This window comes from Anthonomus grandis, chromosome 18 (genome assembly GCF_022605725.1).
Source record: "Anthonomus grandis grandis chromosome 18, icAntGran1.3, whole genome shotgun sequence".
NCBI lineage: Eukaryota > Metazoa > Arthropoda > Insecta > Coleoptera > Curculionidae > Anthonomus > Anthonomus grandis.
This window is the reverse complement of record NC_065563.1, coordinates 533,020-556,517: the sequence shown is the minus strand read 5'-3', so window position 1 is coordinate 556,517 and position 23,498 is coordinate 533,020. Positions and strand designations below refer to the sequence as shown.

At 34.0% G+C, this 23,498-nt stretch overlaps 2 protein-coding genes across 3 annotated transcripts in view; one reads left to right on the top strand and one right to left on the bottom strand.

The window, feature by feature from the left end:
- Positions 1–23,498, bottom strand: part of LOC126746839 (uncharacterized) — a 476,426-nt gene that overhangs the window by 161,889 nt on the left and 291,039 nt on the right. The window lies entirely within an intron of this gene.
- Positions 17,444–23,498, top strand: part of LOC126746840 (uncharacterized) — a 445,675-nt gene continuing 439,620 nt past the window's right edge. The window contains exon 1 of the mRNA XM_050455236.1: positions 17,444–20,594. Coding sequence (XP_050311193.1) covers positions 17,536–18,627 — 1,092 coding nt within the window. The 5' untranslated portion in view covers positions 17,444–17,535 and the 3' untranslated portion in view covers positions 18,628–20,594. The remainder of the gene's footprint in view (positions 20,595–23,498) is intronic.

Here is a 23,498-nt window from a genome sequence, read left to right as displayed (position 1 = left end):
CTTTCCTAACTTAATGAGTCCATCAATTAATATTTCATTGTAAACATCACAACTGAGAAGTATATTAATTGGACCAGGCACAGAATATGTCGGATCAGCAAGCTTAATATTCTGAGGTAAGCTTAGTGAGCTTCTATTTATATTTACTTGGGGCAATTTCGACGTTATTTTTGGCAATATTGCACAAGAGACATCAAAATTGATGGTAGTGCTGTTATGTGGAAATATCTTTATGTCCACCATAAAATCTGACATTGAACACTTCTCAGTGAGAGTGGAAATTTCAAGTTTTCTTGAATATGAGGTAAGCTTTAATTTATTACATAAATCTTGGGTTATAAAGGAAGTCTGACTTCCATTGTCTAGAAGTGCCCTTGCTGTTACCGGAGTTCCATCCTTGGTATACAGTGTAACAAGGGTTGTGGCTAAAAGTATATGACTTTTTTGGCCTGTCTGAGCAATAGCTGAGAGGCATGAGGTTTGATTTTCAGGCTGAAAACATTCTAAGGGATCTGATATATCTTGTGTCGAAGAACTGGACGAATTAGGAATAACCACGGGAGTATCTTCCTCCTGTTGTGTAGTTATGTGTAATGTTTGAGGTCTTGGACTCGAAAAACTTGCTGTTTTAGCAGGGTTTTGCGATGAATGATGATTACAGACTTGGACGCTATTGGAGGGGTTATAAGAGAGAGATGAAATCTGATTTCTATTTGTCTGAGAAGCACTTGAGGGAGTACTTGTAATATTTCTTGTTGCTGGGTAACTTATGTGTAAAAGGGAATGGTGTCGACCATTGCAGATGCTGCACGAGACCTGGGAGCTGCAGGTCCCAACCATATGTTTTGTGCCTAGACAATTTCTGCACAACTGTTGAGTTTTAGTGAAATTAAACCTATCCTGTGGAGAAATTTGTTTAAATTTATCACAATGATATAACTTGTGATTTGTCGCTGAACAAAACAAGCATTTTAAATATGGGCCAGTCGAGGGGCCAGTTGACCTAAAGTTTTCAGCATTATGTAGGGTAACCCTTGCCTTAGATGGCTTAGATTCTTGTTTAAATTCATTAAAGCTGAGCTTTTCTAATATTTCACATCTTTTTTCCAGAAATTCATGAAACTGAGCAAGAGTGGGAATTGACTTAGGACCTATTTCATATTCAAAGGCTCTATGAGTAGAATGATCAACCTTTTCTAAAAATATTTCAATGAGAATTAAATCCCAGTGTTGCACTGGTACATTCATATTTCTGAGGGCTTGCAGTGTTTGTTTAGACAGAGTTAAAAAATCTCTTAAGGTCTGAGAGCTTGTTTTCACTAAAGAGGGAGCCTTCAGCAGGCGTTTAATTAAAAGGCTAATAACACGAGACTTATTTTCATACCTATCCTTTAATGTGTCTAATGCTATTTGAAAATTAGTATCAACAACCTCAATGTTTTGAATAAGATTTAACGGTTCACCCTTGAGGTAGGATTTTAAATATATAAATCTCTGTAAATCCGTCAAATCATTATTTTGGATAATGAGCGTAGAAAATAATTGAATAAATGAGTTCCATTCAGAAAAATTCCCAGTAAATGGGTTTATTGACAGTTGAGGTAGTTTGACACTTGATGAGGCTGGTGAATTACCAATTTCAGCGTTTCTACTAGAATTATTCACTATAGTAGTAGAAGAACCAGATCTTGAAGAGGTGTGTGCATAAATTTTATCTTTTATTAAAGTAAGGGTTGTGACATACTTTGCCTCCCACTCGTCTACTTCTGTGGAAATTAAAGTACTGTCAAACTGCTCAAGTTCTTGTTGAATTTGTTCATAATCATTAAAATAAGAGATTAATTGCTCCTTTTTTATTTCAAGAGTACTGATCGAGTCACAGTCTGGGTTTTGCAGCACCCAGTTATAAGTACGAGTGATTCTAGCTTTTAAACTAGCCAGTCTTTTGTTTGCACCCACTGTCAAGTCTGGTGCTTCTGCACTTTCCCTAGGTTCTGTCATTGTGAATTTGATATACTATATTAAAAATAGAGAACTGAGATAAGATAAAACAGTAAATAAAACATATAATTAGGTTAAAACCTAGTTAAACTTTACAAATTATGAGAACCGAGTGGTTTTTGTTTACATGAGTAGTTATTGTAAACCAATTTACACTTTTAGATTGAGTCAGAGCTACTTTAAGCTATACTTAGCTAAGAGATTTATTTAGAGCACCTTATTAAACCGAGATTAAAACCTTATTTTTTGCACACGCACAAATTTAACACAACAGTTTATAGCAAAGTTATTATCCTTATGAATCCAAAAGAGTATTTACAAAGAGTTTGGAACGAACTTACCAATAAGTCCTTGAGAACGCGAGCACTAACCGAGCACTACGCATTAACTAGCGATTTGCGATTTTCCGTACAATTTTTTGTCCACTTGGAAAACTTAATTTAAATGAGAGAGTACTGTGTACTAGGAGATTTGGTTACCAATCCACTCTAGGAGAGACCCAGAACATTAGGAGGAATCAGGAACTTTAAACAGGAAACAGCAGCAATCTTTACAACATAAACTGAGTGAAGTCGATGAATATATCCGAGCTCGTAGGACCAACTAATATGGGGAGGCTTTTTACTGCCCCAATCACTTGTAGCGCTCTCCTATGTAAGGAGAGACCTTACTTACAAATTTAAGGATTTAAGAAGAACTGCTCCACCATGGGGGCCGATTACTGCTTCACTCAACCGCCTTCAATTTCTGCAGCGGTTTTTTGTTGTAAAGTTAGATTAGTTCAAGAGAAAACAACAAAGTTCAATTTTGATTTGCTGCGAGCGTGTCTTCCATCTTACAACTGAAACGGAGACGATACCGCGAGACGGTTCAAATGCGACTCGCTGAGAGGTGACGAGCGACTGGCACAAAGACGCCGCGTTGGTGGCGGTTATTTATAGAACATCAAAAGGCTGGTAGCGGCATGGTAGAAAAGCGACGTTGCCGCGGATTAACTTATTTTAAATTGTATTGAATTTTTTAGTTTTTATCAGTTGTAGAATTACAACATGTGGGTTAACAGAATTATGTAAGTTTGGTCCATCTAAGGGGCTTGAAATAAAAATGTCACTATTAAAATGCAAAAAATATAATTTTTAGCAAGAATAGGAAAATCAGAACCAACTAAACCTACATGTGACTCAAATTCTCATTAAAGGCGTGGCAATCTACAGGAATAACTGATTTAAGTTCGTGGAGATGTTTAAACTTTTGAGCTTTTATTTTCTTCTTAGTCAAATTAAGTGGCGGCCAAATAAGGCAGACTTCTTTTCGACATCGCCGTTGGGGGAGCTCAGTCCATGAATCATCAAAATTTAGTTTATAGAAAATTATTCCTTCGGAGGTGTATTTTATCGCTCGGTAACATTTTTGCTTCCTGGTCTTATACTACCATACATTTGATTGACCTTTACAGAAAAGTCACGGAATAAGTCATAATTGACCCATTCCGCACAATAAGGAAATGGATTTCTGCGACCATCTCGTGTAATTGACAAATAAGTCGAAGGAAGTCTTTAGTTTCTTTGATTTTAGTCTCAATTCTACTATGAACAGAATCACATTGCATTTGCGTATGCCCACGCTCAAGGTACTTCTGTTGAATAATAATATTTTTGGTTGCTGATAAAAAAAGAAGAGCATTGGCCATGATATTGTTCCTATTTTGGTAGGTGCACCCATCACTGTAAATAATAATTTGCTTGCTGTTGTTAGTGAATCTCGAAATGTAGTCAACGACCAAAGACGCAAGCGTGGAAGCTAAAAGGTCACTTTCGACTTCACTAAACCAGTAACACATTACATGCTTAGTTTTTATGTTCATAATTGTAAAATTGTGACAGCATAATTTTGTTTTATAGTACAAAGAACTAGCATTCAAACTGGGGCATACTTTTACAGCTTGCAAGTCCATCAGCAACAGTACTGCCTCTTCAGCATCGGCCAATTTTATATCATTCGCCTTTTCTTGTCTTGCTCTTTTAGCAATGTGTATCGCATAAAGTCCTTCTTCTAAATTTCCTACTTCATACTGGCAACAAAGATCGCACCTTTTTTTTTTCGGCTGATAGATGGCAAGATTTTTTTCTTGAAACAGGTCATCGAAAGTTTTTCGACTCATAGATTTTTTATTTTCAGTTCACATCTTGAAAGATACGCCCTAAATAAAGCCGTTTTTGATGGCACATTTTGATCCAAGTACAAGTTAGATGATGTTTGACGACAATAATGGGATGGCAAGAAAGACAATTCATCAAAGAACTGATTTAAAAATTCCTTATCACTATTTTTCTTTTCGCTTAAGTGAGCAGCCCTATTCTCATTCTTGCCAACTTTTGATTCATGCATACCATGTTCACCCTTTTTAACCCATGAGCTTACTTAAAATTCTCCTAGATATGGAGTAGACAAGAAAAGTTTTTTGCAGACATTCGTTTTCTGGCCATCTATTGTTAAACTATAAAACATCGAAAAGTTTCTCGACGAATTTTCATTTTTTGTGTATGTTCTTTTAACAGCTAACAGAGCTACATTATTAACCACATAAACTTTTCGCTGATCCCAAGTCATTTTCCAAAACTTTTCAAAAAGCTGCCTTCTTTTCTCTTCGAAAATATTTGAACAGGAACGTAGTTTACTATTTTTACAAAGATTGGAATCACATTATTCTTTCAGCTTTAGGGGCAATTTGTTTGTATTTTTTGGTCTCGCCGTCTTTTTTAAATCCGGTATATTTTTGTCCTTTCTGGCGAAGAATTCTATTTTTTTCCCTCTTCCATAGTTGTTTTAAAGGTTTCCTTTTACGTTTTTAGTCACATTTTCTACATTACCGCTACTTGATCCACCGTCTTCATGTTGTTCATTTTCTTCTTGGTAACTTGAGTCGCTCTCCAAATCTGATTCATTGTTTCTTTCTGATATCATGGCTGATGCTTCTTCCTCGGTCTGCATGTCTCCTAACCTGGGGCTGTTTAGTCTTTCATTATCATCCGTTTCGTCCTTTATAATCTCCAAATTTGTATTGTTTGGTACATCACTAAATGGTATGTCGATTACACTATGTGACTGCGAAATATTGCAAGTTTCGCTTTCTAAGGTATATAATTCTTCTCTTAGATTGTTCGCGTCTAAAAAGAATTCTGTAACGGAATCGACAGTAGGTTGAGCAGCTATCGTCTCATTCTCCATAATGTCTTCAAAACTTTGCAAATAATTGTGCAAGATTTGAGGCTCTATTGGATACTCTTTTTCATAATGGCCTACTTGTTCATCTGGCGGCACAGTTACTAGCACAATCGGTTGATTTTCTCCTGAACTACTAGAAGCAGATTCATTTACCTCAGTGGATTTACATTCTGGAAAAAAAAAACAATTTTCTCTTACACAAACCAAAATACTTAACTTGGTGTGCCTTTTCAGAATTTGACATAAAAAATGGCCAACGTTGCCAGTATTTAGTAGCTTAGGCTTTAGCCATTTATTAGCATTACATCATTACATCAGACCTCTGTCAATCAACCCCAAAGGTTTTATGAGTTGTAAACGCTCCATACACTATTTTTTTATTTGTTAGACCCCCTATGTACAGGGTGGCCAAATAAGAATGCGAGGTACTGTATCTGGGAAACTATTCATCGTAGAAGCTTGCGATAAAAAAATTTATTACTAAAATGGCCAAGAGAATGACCTGGAAAATATTTTCAAGTTTCTAAAATGGCTGCTAGGGGGCGCAACTGCAATCTTGAATCTAGAAAACTGATGTTTCTGTAAATTTTGCTGAATTAACCTAACAAAAAAATAGCTGATTATTAAAGTAGAGACTAATCCGAACCTTTTTTATTTGAATAGTTTTGCTGTATCTCTAAAAATAAAGTGGTGGGGGATGTTCAAAAGTTGGCTTAAAACACACCCTGTATACCAAAAACGCCTTAGCCGATTTTATCAAACTTAGGCTAGTTGAAAAGAGCTATTATTAAGCTACGAATATTATTATATTTCATGTTTTTTTAGCTTTACATCTCGCCGCTAGAGGGTTTTTTTCGGCTTTCTGACACAAATGACAAATGACATAATTTTCTCAAAAAACTTAAATGCAATGGTATAAATTTTTTTATACAAAAAAATAGCTTAATGACGCCTAAATATGCTTGCGAAAACCGCATCTTAATATCTTCATCCTAACCTAAAATTTAGGCCAAAGAAAATTTTATATGGAAATCCCTTAATATTTATAAAAACTACAAAATAATTTATTTCGAATTTCTTTTATAATGTAAGTTGTGGCCCTATAAAGGACCGATTTTAAAAAGAAAGGGTTTTAATGCCCCCGTAAATGCTCGAAATGCTGACTATCACGCTCTATGCATTGCTGAAGCCTCTCATGGGTAGATAGAACTGCAGCTTCAATTTCGGCTCTCTGTATGGTATGTATTGCATTACGAATGCGGTTTTTCATATCTTCTCTAGTCGTAGGCTGAGTCTGAAATACAATGTCCTTTAACCGCCCCCATAAATAGAAATCAAGACAGGTTAAGTCTGGGGATCGCGGAGGCCATGGAAACAGGCTTCCTCTTCCAATCCACCGCTGTTGAAAAATGTTATTAATATGCTCTCGCACATTCCTAGCAAAATGTGCTGGGCAACCATCCAACTGCAAAAACAAATTTTGCCGGACTTCCAGTGGCACATCTTCCAGCAACAACGGTAATTGATTTACCAAAAAGTCGAAAAAAACATTGCCATTTAGAGATTGCTCAAAAAAATATGGTTCAATAATGTTGCCTCCAAGTAGACCACACCACACATTTAAACTCCAGCGCCCTTGGTGCTGAACTTCACGCAACCTATGCGGATTATATTAAATGTGGCTTCATCGGTCCAAAGAATTTTAAATAAAAAATCTCTGTCCTCGCGTATCATGCCTAATATCCAATGGCAATAGTCCAACCTACGGTCAAAGTCTGCTTCTTCCAATGCCTGATGAAAATTAACATGATATGGGTGCATTCTATAAATATATTTAAAAAAAAGCTGAACTTAAATAAATTCATATATGGCGATGGCTATTAGAATTTACCTATTGTCCTTCAAAATATGTTGAATCGTTGTTCTTGATATGCCTAATTCAAGGGATAATGCTCTTGTGCTAACATGAGGATTTCCTTCAATATATCCCAGTACGCTGTTAATATTATCCACATATCTTCTAATTCTTGGCCGTTGAAACCTAGGCCGAAAACTACCATTGGCTCGTAAGTTCGCCACTAATCGGGGAAAAAATCTAATATCGCAAGGACTTCGATTTGGATATCGAGCAGCATAAACTCTTTTTGCTACTGCAGCATTTTGAAGACATTCAAAATAAACCGCAAGCATATCAACAGCTTCATCGTTCGTAAAACGCATTTTGCAAAAACAAAAAATGCTCAAGTAACGTAAAACTTTTGACAACTTACTATTGACAATTTGAGGAATGTTTATAATTTGAGTAGACATTTGTTTTGTTGCATTCCATGGCCTGCTTTCTAATATTTATTTTTTTCGTATTATATCCATAGTGAATATATAACATAAAATAGGTCTGATTTTTGATATAAGCATTATTAATACTTACCTTTTAGTGATATTAGGTAATATTTTCAAAAATGGTAAATTTTGTTTTCAAAAGTAGTGAATTTTAAAAAATTCCAAAATAATTAGTGTAAAAAAATTAAAATTTAAAGGTATAAAATATTCTTTGGCCTATATTTTAGGTTAGGAACAAGATATCGAGTTGCGGTTTTCGCAAGATTATTTAGACATCATTTAGCTATTTTTCTGTGAAAAAAAAATCATATCAACGCGTTTAAGTTTTTTGAGAAAATTAGTCATTTGTGTCAGAAAGCCGAAAAAAGCCCTCTAGCGGCGAGATGTAAAACTAAAAAAACATGAAATATAATAATATTCGTAGCTTAATAATAGCTCTTTTCAACTAACCCAAGTTTGATAAAATCGGCTAAGCCACAAATATAATGGTAACAAAATCTCATTTTTGCAAAAAGTGTGGGTTACGAGCTATTGCATCTTAACCGACGATATTAGTACTAGCATAATAATAATAACAGTGTTTTATTTATCTAGTGTGTAATAATGGCTATTATTAGTCACAGCCATTGTACGCGTGTTAAATACTATATTTTATCTACAACTTTACACTTATATGTAAGTATACAATATACTTTTTTAGTTCAAGAATGTGTTGATATTTTTAATATCACCTGTCACCTAGATGGTGTACAGTGGAGTAATAGACCAATTAGGTTCTCAATCAAGTTGTCAAAGTTAATGTATTACTTATGTTTACAAGTACTTAATAGTTGTAGATAAAATATTTATTTCTACAATTTAAAAAATAGTTCAAACTCTGGTAAAGAAAATAAGGGAATAAGTCGGCATTAAAGCATAAAAGAAAACAAAAAGTAAGTGGAAAAATATAAAGCATTAATTGGTATGTATGTAGAAGCCTATTCTGTAGACCTTTAGTTTAAACTTAAGTACCTACATACCTATATTTTTAAAATAAATAATTTAAACTAAAATAAAACAATATCTCTCGATTTTATGATTTAGTTAATCTGTTTTTTATGAAATTGATAATTGATATACAGGATGTTTCAGTTTATTGTTGCATAACTTTAAGATTCGATAGAACTTTTAAAATTAATGCATAAAGTCTATATAAACATAGGTCGAAAAATGATTGGCTTCCGAAATACAGGGTGTTGAAAGTAAAAAATGTCATTTTTTATTCAACTAAAAAGAACGTTACGTTTCTGCTTTTTTCACAATAAAAATTATATTTATAATTTTCCACAAGTTTCTAACAAAAACCACCTCTTCACTTTTTTCTGTCCGGAGAATGGTTTGTGCCAAAAAAAATAAAATCAATTTACCTTCATGACCTGTGCATCTTTAGGGATTAAGCAAAGAGTTGCCTCGCCGAATGAAAAATCCGCCACCCATTGCAATAAGTAATTACATGCATTATAATAAATTGGCCATTAAGCTAGTTTTAATCACTTATCGCATAATATGACTCTAATATATAAAGATATCACGTAGTGAAATCTTTTGGGGGGGGAGATCATAACCTAATATCTGAATCGAAGTGCGTCAAGACTCAAGAGTTTTGGTTACAGTCGGGCCGGATAACCACTGGATGCATGTTGAGCTAGAAGTGTGAGTAAACTGATGTTCTATTTGCTTGCAATGCAAAACTCACTGCTCATACTATCTGAATATTGCTTTGCTCATTTGTAAATTTGTTTATGTTAAATAGGTTTGTCCTAGTATTTTAACAAAATTTTACATTTTTCTAAGAGCAGTAAGTATACATCTTCCAAAGTGTTATCAAACCCAGACATTCTAGTTATGCGATTATCATCACATTTCCACTATTGATCGTTATAATTATAATAATAACTATAGATGTATAATAGAGAAAAAATGAAAACTAAGTCTCAGTCTCAAAATGTCTTTTTAATTAATCAGGTGACACGTTTCGCTAATAAAGCATCATCAGACCTTATTCTGATGCTTAACAACACTTTTTACTCAGAATATTTGATCATCCAAATTAACACTTTCAGAAGCAAAATTGTAAAATTTAGTATTTATCTTATTCCCTTGAGGGCCAATTCTCTGAAGACATACTACCAAATATTTATGGCAAATAACCACTAAGCGTGATTTTAGATTATTGTTACAGTATGGGCATAATCTATCAGAGTCTTTTAGCATTAACATTGAATTAAAATCAATTAAATTGCCACAGTTTTCAGGAAAATAAAGAAAATGAGTGTATATTAATTGTTCATTTTCATTCATATTAATATTACAGTTTTGACAATTTAAAAGTTCATGACCATTAGCTTTTATGAAAATGCTAAAATCATCTGCATCTAATCTTCTGATTAAAGATTGACAAAATGATTGAGCGTCCATTTGTTGATCTACAGCAAAATTTTCACCATTTCAACCAGACACCAATTGTCGAACTTTTAATGTGGAATTAATTTTGGTCAGCATAATATCATTTAGAATACTGTTTAGCGCTGTATTTCGCTTTGAAATGGAAAAGCGAAATTCAGGTAAACATAAAAATGACTGTACGATGCTATTTGCATAACATGAAACCATATCGGTATTTAATAAAGCAGGAGGTTTAGTAAATAAGTTGGGGTTGTTTTCGTCATCGGAACTAATATCTACTACCATATTATCATTATTATGTTCTACACTTTGGTAAGTAGAGATAGCCAATGAATTTTGTGTTGGTAAAATTTGCATTTGCTTGGTATTAAATTTTAGTTCAGTAGAGCCTTTTGTTGATTGTTTATTTTTATCAACGTTTTTTACCTGCTTAGGAATAAAACCTTTATCAGAAATCCTAACCACTAGTGATTTATGGTGACTATACACAGTATTATAAATATTGTAACTCAAATTATTAAAATTACTAAAAAGCCAATCAATTTGAGTTTTTGATTTTGTAGTTGATTCTCCAATACTCAATTTGCAACTTAAACCTTTAGATATTAAACAATTTTTCAAACCATTTTCATTTTGATTGATAATATCTTGATTAAAATCACCCATGATTAGGATATCACTTTGTTGATCAATAATCTCTTCCAAACAAAATTTAGCATGTGCAATGCTCAATTTTGGGGGAATATAAACTGCTATGATAATAATAATAATAATAATCTTTATTTAGCAAAAATGCTACATGACATATCAAAATTAAATATATAAATACAAAGCTTGTTTAGTTTAATTTACATCCATACACACACACACGTAATTCCACAATCGATGTTTTGATTTGGTTGCGCTCGGGTCGGGTTGCGGCCTTGTTGGACTCAGCCAAAATAGTGCGGTCCCACGCTGTTTCCATGGCTGCACGTTTTATCCGGGTCACCAGGACAATAACGACATCCCGGCAACATAGAAACACACCACCCTAACCATGACCTAGATATGGATGCGTACAAACTAAATATTTAAAATTAAAGACAATTTTACAGTATAATTAAGAATACAAAATAATCATTTACATATTACCTATTTACGGAAAATAAAAAATAAAATAAAAATCTGTCATAATCGGGAAAAATTACATTTTTGTGGTTATACTATACTCTATTTCAGAAGTGTGTAGAGCAATAAAACCTCATTAGGTATGCAAAAGTGGTACCTGGTGATCCACCAATATTTTATGCCACTACCTTAGTTGGGTATTAGTTTCAATGTAAAATTCTTTCTTTTCGTTGATTGCAGGTAGTGCCACCCGGTTTTGGGTCAATTTATGAGTTTTGCCCATTGTTACCCACTGATAAACATTGAAAACGGTTCGCCAAAGGCGTGCAACTGGGATTTGTTTTTTACCTTATAATTAATGTACTTAAATGCTATTTTATTTTAGAAAGTTACTTTTGTTTAAATGGAATAATATATTTTTTTCACAAATTTATTGAACATAATATGTAGAGTAAAACAGTTGAAAATGTCACTTTTGGATCTGGCACTTTTTGAACAGTGTATAACAATTTTAAATTATAATAGATTGTAGTCTTCTTCGTCATCTGACGAACTGTCATCACCTCTTGACATTATAATTAAAGGATCGACTGTCTGATCGATGAGGTTGTCAAGATCCCACATTTTGTCCTCTTGCTTAATTACATGCTGGACTGCTTTTCGCCAATTCTCTGGTGTCTCTTCCGTAATGGCTTGATCAAACAGTAGCTTAACATCTTTCATTTTAAAAGTCGTGTTTTGTCTTGCTACAAATCTGTTGAGTAATTCAGTTTAAATCGACAAAAAATATAAACAAAATTTATTTTAATTTGTTACGCCACTGTTCTTTACGGCGGCGCTATGTAATAAAGGAAACCACCCCGCCCGCCTGTTATGACACCGGCTTGTAACGGCCTATCCTGAGATAGAGTGAGTCGAGTAGTCGTCGGTGACGAGGAGTCAAGAGAAATGTTGCCCTTGATTTGCAATAATGTGCATGTGTAATAATTAGTCTTTAATTGGGGTTGTAATGGGATTGGGGTGAATTTGTCCTAAATAAAGTGTAGTGCAAGTGACATTGGGTTTTATTGGCCAAGTGAAATGGATATCAATACGAGAAATAGAAAATAGATAACGGGTGGAATTCTCGAAGTCCCCCACATTTTTTGGTGACCCCGACGTGATAAGTCGCAATAAGTGATGAAATATTGGATCAGAAGGCAAGAAAATACCCAATTTAGCCCTAGAAAATGTAGTTTTGGTGAAATTTGGGATTGCATCATTCCCGTTTCTGCGGCTGCGCCCGGCACCGCATAGCAAAGTAATCCGTAATCCGAATCCGTACCTGTCGGCTCCTGATACCGCTTGGTAACAACCGTTTTTATTCGAATAATTGTTCTGGCGAATGAGAGCGCTGGATTCGATTTGTCATTTGGTTGAATGGATGATGACGAAATTGGTGTTTTGCAAGTTGAAAGGTCAAGTCAAGTAAATATAAATAAGGATCATGGTAGGTAGGTCAGTAGCGGTCGGGTAAGTTTTTAAACAGTTTATACAATAATAATGTAATAGGGTATTTTTGTTAGGGCTGTTGTCAATTATTATGTAGTGCGTTTTAAGTGGTATTTTCTTGACAGTAAAATAAATAAGAACTTAATAAATAAATAATAAATTTGATAAATATGATCCATACAAGTAATTAATGGATAACTAATAATAGGTACCTAAATAGAAGTAATAATAAATAAATATCGAATAATAGTCGATAAATAAATAATAATAATTAATTAATATTAATAGATATTAATAAATAATACTAATTAATCATCAATAAATAAATAAGAATAGTAAAATAATAAATAGGGCAATAACAAATAAATAGATAAAGACCTTTGAATAAATAATAATAAAATAAATAAGTAGAATTTAAATAAATAAGAAGGCCTGTCAGTGTGTTGACTAAAATAAAGTAAGTTATTTTTAGGAAATAGAAAGTAAGTAGATATTTCTTCCCCATCCTCTCCCAGTTCATGTAAAATAAACAATAAGTAGGTAAATAAATAATATGTAAATTTAATAATAAATTAATAAGTAAATAAAGTAGTAAGTATCAGGTAAATAGAATAAACAATAACGAGATATACATAAGTGGTAAATAATAATAATATTTGTGAGTGTTACGCAAAAACTATAAAATAATAATTTTTGTAATTTAATAAGTAAGATTTTATTTGTCAACAATGCCTACTGCTCAAGATAAAGAAGATTTAAATAAATTAGTTAGTGATAAATTACAAATTTGTGCCCAATTGGATCGGTTTAATAATTTTATCACAAATGTAGATGAGTCTGTGTCCAAGTTAATCATAGAGGCTCGCCTTAAAAGGTGTGAGACTCTATGGGACAAGTTTGAAGAGTTACAATCAAGTATCGATTTTATAGAGCCGTCTGATGGTTCGGAAAGAATAGATTTCGAAGAAAATTATTTTGAAACTGTATGTGAATTTCAAGAAAGATTAAAGGACCTTTCAAAAGGTGATGTTCAAATAAATAATAATAGTGAAATAAATAATATAAATAATGTTCAACAAAACTATGTGAAGCTACCTTCACTAGATTTACCCACCTTTAGTGGGAGCTATGACTCTTGGTTAAGTTTTTATGATACTTTTGTGGCTTTAATTCACAATAATAATTCTTTAGGGCCCGTACAGAAGTTTTATTATTTGAAATCCTGCTTAAAGGGCGAGGCTGCTCAGGTGGTTCATTCTATTGAAGTAAGTGATGCAAATTATAATATTGCCTTTCAGTTGTTACGAGATAGGTTCGAAAATAAAAAATTTATAATTCAGAGTCATGTTAAGGCTCTTTTTGAGTTACCCATGGTAGGGAAAAATGTTCTTAATGATTTGCGCACTCTAACTGACAGTATTCAGAAAAATATCAGAGCCTTGAAAAGTTTAAATGAACCCGTGGACAGTTGGAATACCCTGTTGATTTACATGTTTACTAACAAGTTAGATATACATTCCATGAGAGAATGGGAAACATTTTGTGTCAAACAAAGTGATATTAAGTGTCAAGATTTTTTCAATTTTGTTAATGAACGTTGTCATGTATTGGAAAATTTAGAGTCTCATAAAAAATCGTTAAGTCAGGGTGGTTCTTTAACTGGGTCAAATAGTTCACAAAATAAGTCTACTGGGTTCAAGGGCTCGAAGGGTGTTCATAGTTTTGTAGCTACAGAAGGTCAAGGGGGTAGCTCGGGTGACAAAGGGCACAATAATCTTTGTCCTATATGTAAGGGCAATCGACATTTAATATTCAGATGTCCTAAATTTTTAGGTTTAAAGGAATATGAAAGGATAAAGGAAATAAAAGGATTACATTTATGCCTAAATTGTTTTAAGAGTAATCATATTAGTACGAGATGTTCCTTTAAGGGTTGTGATAAATGTGGTAAACCACATCACACTCTATTGCATTTAGATTTTTCAAAGACTGAGCCTAAAAATAATGAAAATAAAATTAATGTCAATAATGCTTCATCAAATAATGATAGTGAAGTTGAAATAAGAGCTACACCTCAGGGTGAAACGGTAAGCACCCATAGTAGTTTGAGTGTGAATAATTGTAATCAAGGCGAGGTGTTGTTATCAACAGCTGAGGTTTTGATTGTTGATGATAACGGGGCTACACATAATGTGAGAGCACTGTTAGACAGTGGCTCACAATCGAATTTTATTAGTTCTGAAGTTGTTAATAAGCTTAATTTAAATGTCAAGGAAATAAATATGAGCATATTGGGGATAAATACATCAATAACTAAAACAAATAAGGCTGTGGAAATTTATATTAAATCAAAAATAAATGAATTTTCTGTTTTGTTAACATGTTTTGTGTTAAATAAAATAACTAGTAAACTTCCAACGGTGCATATAAATAAAGATAAATTGAAAATACCTTGTAATATTAGCTTAGCTGATCCAAGTTTTAATATCCCAGCCAAAATTGATTTGTTGTTAGGGGCGAGTGTATTTTATGAGCTTTTACTTGCTGGCCAAATAAGTAATCAGAATATGCCCACTCTACAAAAAACAAGGTTGGGGTGGATAGTAAGTGGTACTGTGCCTGATAGTTGTAATAATAAAAATGGTGAAATTAGTGAAGTGCCTGTTAACAGTTGTTTAAGTGTTTGTGGCTTTTCATCAAAGATTAATATAAGTGACCAATTAGAAAGGTTTTGGAAATTAGAAGAAGTTAATGAAGGGAATCTCTTAAGTAAAGAAGAAAATGAATCTGAAGAGCTTTTCAAACAAACAACCACAGTTGGACCAGAAGAAAATTTATTGTTCAGCTTCCTGTGAAAGGAAATTTAGATAATCTTGGTTCTTCGAAGGAAATTGCTGAAAAAAGATTTCTTAAATTAGAGAAAAGGTTAAATGCAAATAGTGACTTAAAGGAAGAATATTCTCGATTTATCAAGGAATACGAAGAGCTTGGTCACATGACTGAGATATCGAAGGAAGAAATAAAATGTAAGGAAGCTGAATATTATATGCCACATCATGGAGTGGTGAAAGCAGACAGTACCACTAAGAAGTTGCGAGTAGTGTTTGACGCCAGTGCGAAGACCAATAGAGGTGTTAGTTTAAATGAGATGTTAAGAGCAGGGCCTACTATACAGGATGACTTGTATTCCATTTTGATAAGATTTAGGAAACACAATGTCGTCCTGGGAGCTGATGTCGAGAAGATGTACCGACAAGTATGGGTACATCCCAATCAAAGAAATTTACAGAGAATAGTATGGAGAAGCAATCCAAATGATGACTTCAAATATTACCGCCTGAATACATTGACTTATGGCACTACACCTGCTTCCTATTTGGCAATTAGATCATTACATGAGGCAGCAATGGAGCAGCAAGAAGCTTTTCCAAAGGCTGCTTTTGAGATATTTCAAAATTTTTTTGTTGATGATCTTCTTACGAGGGGATCGTCAGTAGAAGAAGTGATAGAGCTAAAAAAGGGCATATCACAGGTCTTAGAAGGACGCGGATTTAAATTACGGAAGTGGGTGTCAAATAGAATAGAGATATTTCAAAATGAGGAAGCAGACAATATAAATCAATATGTAGTGGATAAAGAAGTTACCAAAACATTGGGGCTAGTTTGGAATATAAGGCAAGATAGCCTTCAGTATGTAATTTCTCTAGATTATCCTGTGAAAGTTACAAAACGTAATGTTTTGTCAATAATATCTAGAATTTATGACCCCCTTGGGTTGGTGGGTCCAATTATCATTGTCTCAAAAATGATCATGCAAGAAATATGGAGGGGCAAGCTTGATTGGGATGAAGAGCTTCCCCACAATATCCATGAGTCATGGAGGCGTTTTTTCCAGAACTTGCCATGTTTAAATAATCTTCAGATTTCTAGACATGTAATGAGTGAAGATGCTATTAAAGTAGAATTACATGGGTTTTGCGACGCGTCTGAAAGGGCTTATGGTGCGTGTATAATTTTGCGATCGATATCCTACAAAAATAAAGTACATACTTACCTTCTTTGTGCCAAGTCCAGGGTCGCACCATTGAAAACGATAACCCTCCCAAGGTTGGAACTATGTGGGGCGTTGTTGTTGTCAAGATTAATTACTAAAACAGTAAATTCTTTGAAAATGGAAATTAATAAAATTATAGGGTGGACCGATTCCAGGATCGTTTTGGCATGGTTGTCTTCGGATCCCAGTAAATGGAGTATTTTTGTGAGCCACCGAGTTGCAGAATTACAAGAGAATAAATTAGTGAATAAGTGGAATCATGTGGCAAGTCAGGATAATCCGGCCGACCTCATCTCGAGAGGTTGTAGCGTAGTTGAATTGATAAATTCAGATTTATGGTGGCACGGACCAGCATGGTTAAAAATGGATGATGATTATTGGCCTGATCAAAATGTTTGACAATTTGCACGCAAGATTTGCCAGAAATAAAAGGTGTAAGGGCTCATTTTCTACACTGTACTTTAGGTGAAGGTAATGAATTAATAAATAAATTTTCAAGTTTTCTGCGGCTTCAAAGAGTAACCGCGCTTTGTTTAAGATTTTGTAATAATTCTCGATTGAAAGGGGGTGAGAGATTAAATGGAAATTTAACGGTAAATGAATTAGAGAAAGCTTTGTGGGTTCTTTGCAAAATTTCTCAGGCTTCTGATTTTCCAGAAGAACTTAAGGCGTTAAAAAATAAAAAACTGATTTCACGATCAAGTAAGTTAATTTCATTAAATCCTTTTTTGGATGATAATAATGTTTTGCGTGTAGTTGGGCGCATTGGAAAGGCTTTAATTCCATATGATAAAAAATTTCCTATTATTTTAGATAATAACAATTTTAGTAAGTTAATAATAGAATATGAACATAAAAGGAATTTGCATATGGGCGCCCAAAATTTATTAGCGAACATTCGTTACAGATTTTGGATTTTGGGTGGTATTAGTGCGGTCAAAAGAGTACTGCGTAAATGTATTGTATGTTTTAAGGTTAATCCCTCTAGCATTCATACTTTGATGGGTGAACTGCCTGAGCGGAGAATTTCACCTGCTAGACCTTTTTTTACTTGTGGCGTGGACTACGCAGGTCCCTTTAACATAAAGACTTCAACTTTGCGAAATAGCAAAATTTTAAAGGCTTACCTATGTGTGTTCATTTGTTTCGTTACGCGAGCCGTTCATTTAGAAGTCGTTTCCGACCTCTCAACTAGCGCCTTTTTAAATGCTTTAAAACGGTTTATTAGCCGGCGTGGCAAATGCCAAACTATATTTTCTGATTGTGGCACAAATTTTGTGGGCGCTAACCACGAAATGAGGGATTTTATGAATTTAATTAATAATGAAAATTTTAATAATAAGGTGATCAAACAATTGTCTCAAGATGGTATAAATTGGAAGTTTATACCGCCTCGATCCCCTCATTTCGGTGGTTTGTGGGAGGCTGCGGTAAAACAGGCAAAATACCATTTAAAACGCATTGTAGGCAATGCAACCTTAACTTTTGAGGAGTTGACAACAGTTTTTACTCAAATTGAGGCCTGTATGAATTCCCGGCCGCTTAGCGCTTTATCTAATGATCCAAATGATCTTTCGCCGTTGACTCCGGGACATTTTTTAATTGGAGACTTGTTGGTGGCTCTTCCGGAGTCTGATGTGAGTGAAGTGAATCCGAATAGGTTGAATAGATTTCAGTATGTGAAACAGCTGGTTCAGCATTTCTGGAATCGCTGGCAAAGGGAATGCCTCAGTGAACTAATTAGACGTTCTAAGTGGGATCAAGTTACTGGTCCAACCATCAAAATTGGTGACTTAGTGTTGTTAAAGGAAGAAAATCTACCGCCTTTAAAGTGGTCCCTAGGTCGGGTTTTAGAATTATATCCGGGCAGTGATAATATAACTCGGGTTGTGTTGGTCAAGACTGACCATGGTAATTTTAAGCGCGCTGTAGCCAAATTGTGCATTCTGCCACTGGCTTAATTTGTAAATAGTTAGTACCCTTTTAGTGAATAAGAATAATATGTTAACTTGTAGATTAAGTTCTTTTTAAATTGAAATTATTCATATTAGGATTAATTTTTTTGTTGAAAGAAGGTGATTCTTTCAAGGCCGGCGGTATGTTGCGTAATTCAATTTAAATCGACAAAAAATATAAACAAAATTTATTTTAATTTGTTACGCCACTGTTCTTTACGGCGGCGCTATGTAATAAAGGAAACCACCCCGCCCGCCTGTTATGACACCGGCTTGTAACGGCCTATCCTGAGATAGAGTGAGTCGAGTAGTCGTCGGTGACGAGGAGTCGAGAGAAATGTTGCCCTTGATTTGCAATAATGTGCATGTGTAATAATTAGTCTTTAATTGGGGTTGTAATGGGATTGGGGTGAATTTGTCCTAAATAAAGTGTAGTGCAAGTGACATTGGGTTTTATTGGCCCAGTGAAATGGATATCAATACGAGAAATAGAAAATAGATAACGGGTGGAATTCTCGAAGTCCCCCACAAAATCCTTTTACCTGCGCCCATATCAGTTCTATAGGATTTAGTTCGCAATGATATGGCGGTAAGCGCAGTACAGTTATATTATATTTTTCGGCTATATCTTCCACGGCGTATTTCATGAAACGAGTTTTGTGTAAGTTTGCTATTGCCAGCAGTTCTTTTTTTATCAAATTTGCTTCAAACGCAATACCTTTTGCAGTCAGCCAATCGATAATTTCTTGCTTTCTCCAACTTGAAGTTGGCGTCTTCTCTATTCGCCGTGAATGATAGCTTGCGTTATCCATAACCACCACCGAATTAGCCGGAAGAAATTTTATCATTTCACCAAAATAGTCCTCGAAAACGTCTGAGTTCATGTCTTCATGGTAATCTCCTGTGCGAGTCGACTCAAAGGTTAGCAGACCTTCTTTTAAAAATCCCTCTTCGCTTCCAATATGTGTGATTATAAGTCTTTTTCCTTTTCCCGAAGGTACTTTAATACCCGTAGACAGGCCTTCTATGAAAGCTTGGCAAGCACTGGTTATATTTTTGTCTTGCCACATTTTTTGGACTATATAACCTTCGTTAATCCACGTCTCATCAAGATAAAAAACTTTCTTTTGCTCCCTGCGGTACTGCTTGATACTTCTCAAGTATTGTCGTCTCCAACAAACAATTTCGTCGCTCACCAGTAAAAGTGCTTTGCGGCTATCCTTTTTCCAGGCAAAATCCATATTTTTTAAAGTTTTCCATAAAAGTTTTCTACTTATCAACGGAATACTGTCATCTCGGCCAAGCTCCATTAAAATTTTGTCTAGGGTGGGTATTTCCTTTTTAAAATAAAAAGAGTAAACTTTTCTTCGAATTATACATTTAGCATTTTCATCAAGGACTTTTGTAGGCCGTCCTGGCTTTTGCTTGGGAGATTCCACTTGACCTGCTACTTTTCTTTCCCGCAACAATTTGAAAATGGTGGACTTTCCAATTCCACTCATTCGAGAACATTTTTCAACAATTTCTTGCACAGTAAAACTAGGGTAATCGTGTTTTATGCAATCATGTACATTTAAAATAATAACTTTTTCACTCAGCGATAGTGGAGAATAAGTACATCTTTTCGTTGGACTGAATACCTCCATTTTTTAAATATTGGGATAATAATATTGTGATTACACTACAGCGTAGCAGTGACTACTAACGTTTAAAATATGATTTAAAAGTATTTATAGTCTGTATATATTACCTGACCCCATTTTTGCATGTTACAAAGCGTTAAAAGATAGGTACCTATACAAAAGTATTAAAAGTATTTATTTAGTATTTAATCTCTTTCAAAATAAAGGCATTTAATCCGTGAAAATTAAATTCATAAATATTATAAGTACCTGCGCCTATGAACTACCACGAAATGTAGCCAAACAGAACGGAATTCCCCAGTTTATTGCTCTATACACTTCTGAAATAGAGTATAACATTAATATTTTGTTAAGACGTATTCCCTTAGTAGCCTTTTGAAGAGGTTAACACTATTACAAACTTTTATATCATTTGGTAATTTATTAAACTCACTAAAGCCTTTGCAAAGAATAGAATTTAGCATTTGGTTGGTATTACATCTATTAACTAAAATAAAATCAGTACAGTTTCTTGTGTTATAATTATGCACGTCTAGAAAAATTGATAATTTATCAGTTAAATATTTTGGCAAAATACCTTGTTTTAATTTAAATATAAAAAAATTAACATTAAAAGCAATCCTTTGTTGAACAGATAACATATTTAAAACATTTAACATAATTTTAATAGGTGTGTATCGGTTGCATTTTAATATCGTTCTCATGGCTCGATTTTGAATTTTCTCAATTTGGTTGATTTTATACTGAGGCAAATTATATAATAATGTTGAACAAAATTGTATATGAGGTAGTGCAATGGCATTGTATAAAGAAAGTTTAGCATAAAGTGATAAATTTTGGCCTACTTTGTTTATAAATCCGACCTTTTTTGAAAACTTCCTCATAATGTAATCAGCGTGTGAATGAAAATTTAAATTTGAGTCCAGAATTGTTCCCAAGTACTTAATATTTTTGTCGTACATCAATCTTTCACCGTTTATTGTTATAGCAATGCTTTGGACATCTAGTGAACTTGTTTTAGATTTTTTTGCAAATATGCAGAATTTAGATTTAGTGGTATTTAAACTTAATTTGTTTTTACAAAGCCAGCAAAATAGATTTTTAAGTTCATCATTTATGTCCGCTATAATTTGTTTTAAGTTTTTACCAATAATATATAACATAGTATCGTCTGCAAATAAAACTATACAACATTTTTTTGTTAGTCTTACTATGTCATTTATGTACAGGGTGGCCAAATAAGCGAGATAAGCGGCTGTATCTCAGGACCTGTACATCTGGCAACAATGGAATTTTTTTTATTATTATAAAAGTGGCCATGAGAAAATTCTGGAAATTATTTTTTTCCGTAGTTAGTTATTATTCCGTATTAAGTTCCGTATTTCACCGCAAGAGGGCGCAACTAAAAATTAAATAAAAGAAACGTCTTTTTCTCCGAAAACTTAAATATTAACTTATACTTTTGATATTATTTTTAGTAAGCCTAGATAATTTGCTATAATTTTGGTTTATGAATTATTGAAGTATGAACTATAGTAGGGGTGGGGGAAGCTATTGAAAGTGGAATCATTAAAATCGGTGTAAATTCTAAACCACTTATTCGATTTGAGCAATTCAAAATTTATTTGCAAGATAAATATAGCTGCTTTAAAAGTCTGATCTCATCACTACCCTGTAGTTCCTAATAAAACCGCCAGAGGGCACAATTTGTAATAATTCCAGTTTTTTTCATTTGGCTCCAAAAATTCAAATTAAATGGTATATTTTTGACATCCTATTTACAAAGTAAATAAAATTTGCAAAAGTACTGTGAAAACCGCACGATGATATCTTTGCTTGTTTTAAAGTTATAGCGAATTAAAGTTTTTTACGCACCGAGCCTAAACTTACGTACCGCCATCTAGTGTCTCGTCTAAAAATCTCTAATTAGTATTACCACAACTAGGATACCATGATGTTGTCATAATTAATAAATTATGAAAGTAATGATTGATAAATTATAAATTAATAATACCTATGTATCACAGAATGACTGGAAGTTTATGTGACTTTCTTAAGGCGAATAATTTTATTAACGAATTTCTTTTTATATTTAAATTATGGTCCTGAAAATAACCGATTTTAAACCCAAACATATTTGGTATTTAATGCCTCGATAGGTGTTCAAACTACTTTCCATCACATTCCAAACAAGCTTCCAACCTTCTTTAGGTGGATAAAACTGCTGTTTCGATTTCAGCAGCTGATATTTCATTTATTGCACCACGGATTCTGTTTTCCATATCGTGTCTTGTTGTAGGTGGAGTTTGGTACACAATATCTTTTAAACGACCCCATAAGTAAAAGTCTAGGCATGTTAAGTCGGGTGACCTGGCCGGCCAAGGATATAGACTCCCCCTTCCGATCCAGCGCCCTTGAAAGTAATTATTTATATGATGCCGCACCAAACGGGAAAAATGTGCTGGGCACCCGTCCAATTGGAAATACATGGTCCGTCTTACTTCCAATGTCAAATCTTCCATGAAAATAGGCAAGGAATTTGTTAAAAATTGGTGCTGGACTTCTCGCATCCAACGAGGATTTTCAACCGACCAATAATGCATATTATGTTTGTTGACTTTCCCATCGCTACAAAAAGTGGCTTCATCGGTCCACAGAATCTGTGACAAAAAATCCCTGTTTTCGCGAATCATTGCTAGTATCCATTGGCAAAAATCAATTCGGCGCTCAAAATCATGTTCGTTTAGAGCTTGGTGTAGGATTATATGAAAAGGGTGTAGCCTTAAAATAAAAAGAAATGCCTATATTCGAGAAGAAAATTATAATAAAAAGATGTATTACCTGTGGTCTTTAAGTATATTTTGAACAGTAGTTCGAGCTATTCCCAAATCTAAATATAACGCACGAGTTCCAATATGCCTATTAAACTCTACGTAGGCCAACACATTAATAATGTTTTCTTCAGTTCTTCCAGTAGAGCGACGGCTTCTAAATTTAGGCCGACTAAAACTCCCAGTATCGCGTAGTCGCTGTACCAACCGTGGAAAAATTCTTCTGCCATAATGGCGGCGATCTGGATAGCGAAGGGCATACTGTCTTTCAGCTATTGCTGCATTTTGAAAGCACTCAAAGAAAACCGCAATCAAATCCACAGCTTCATTATTTGTTAAAGGCATTTTACAAAAAATCGAGCAAAGAAAATTGAAAACAGATTTAAACTGGCCGTCTAATAAA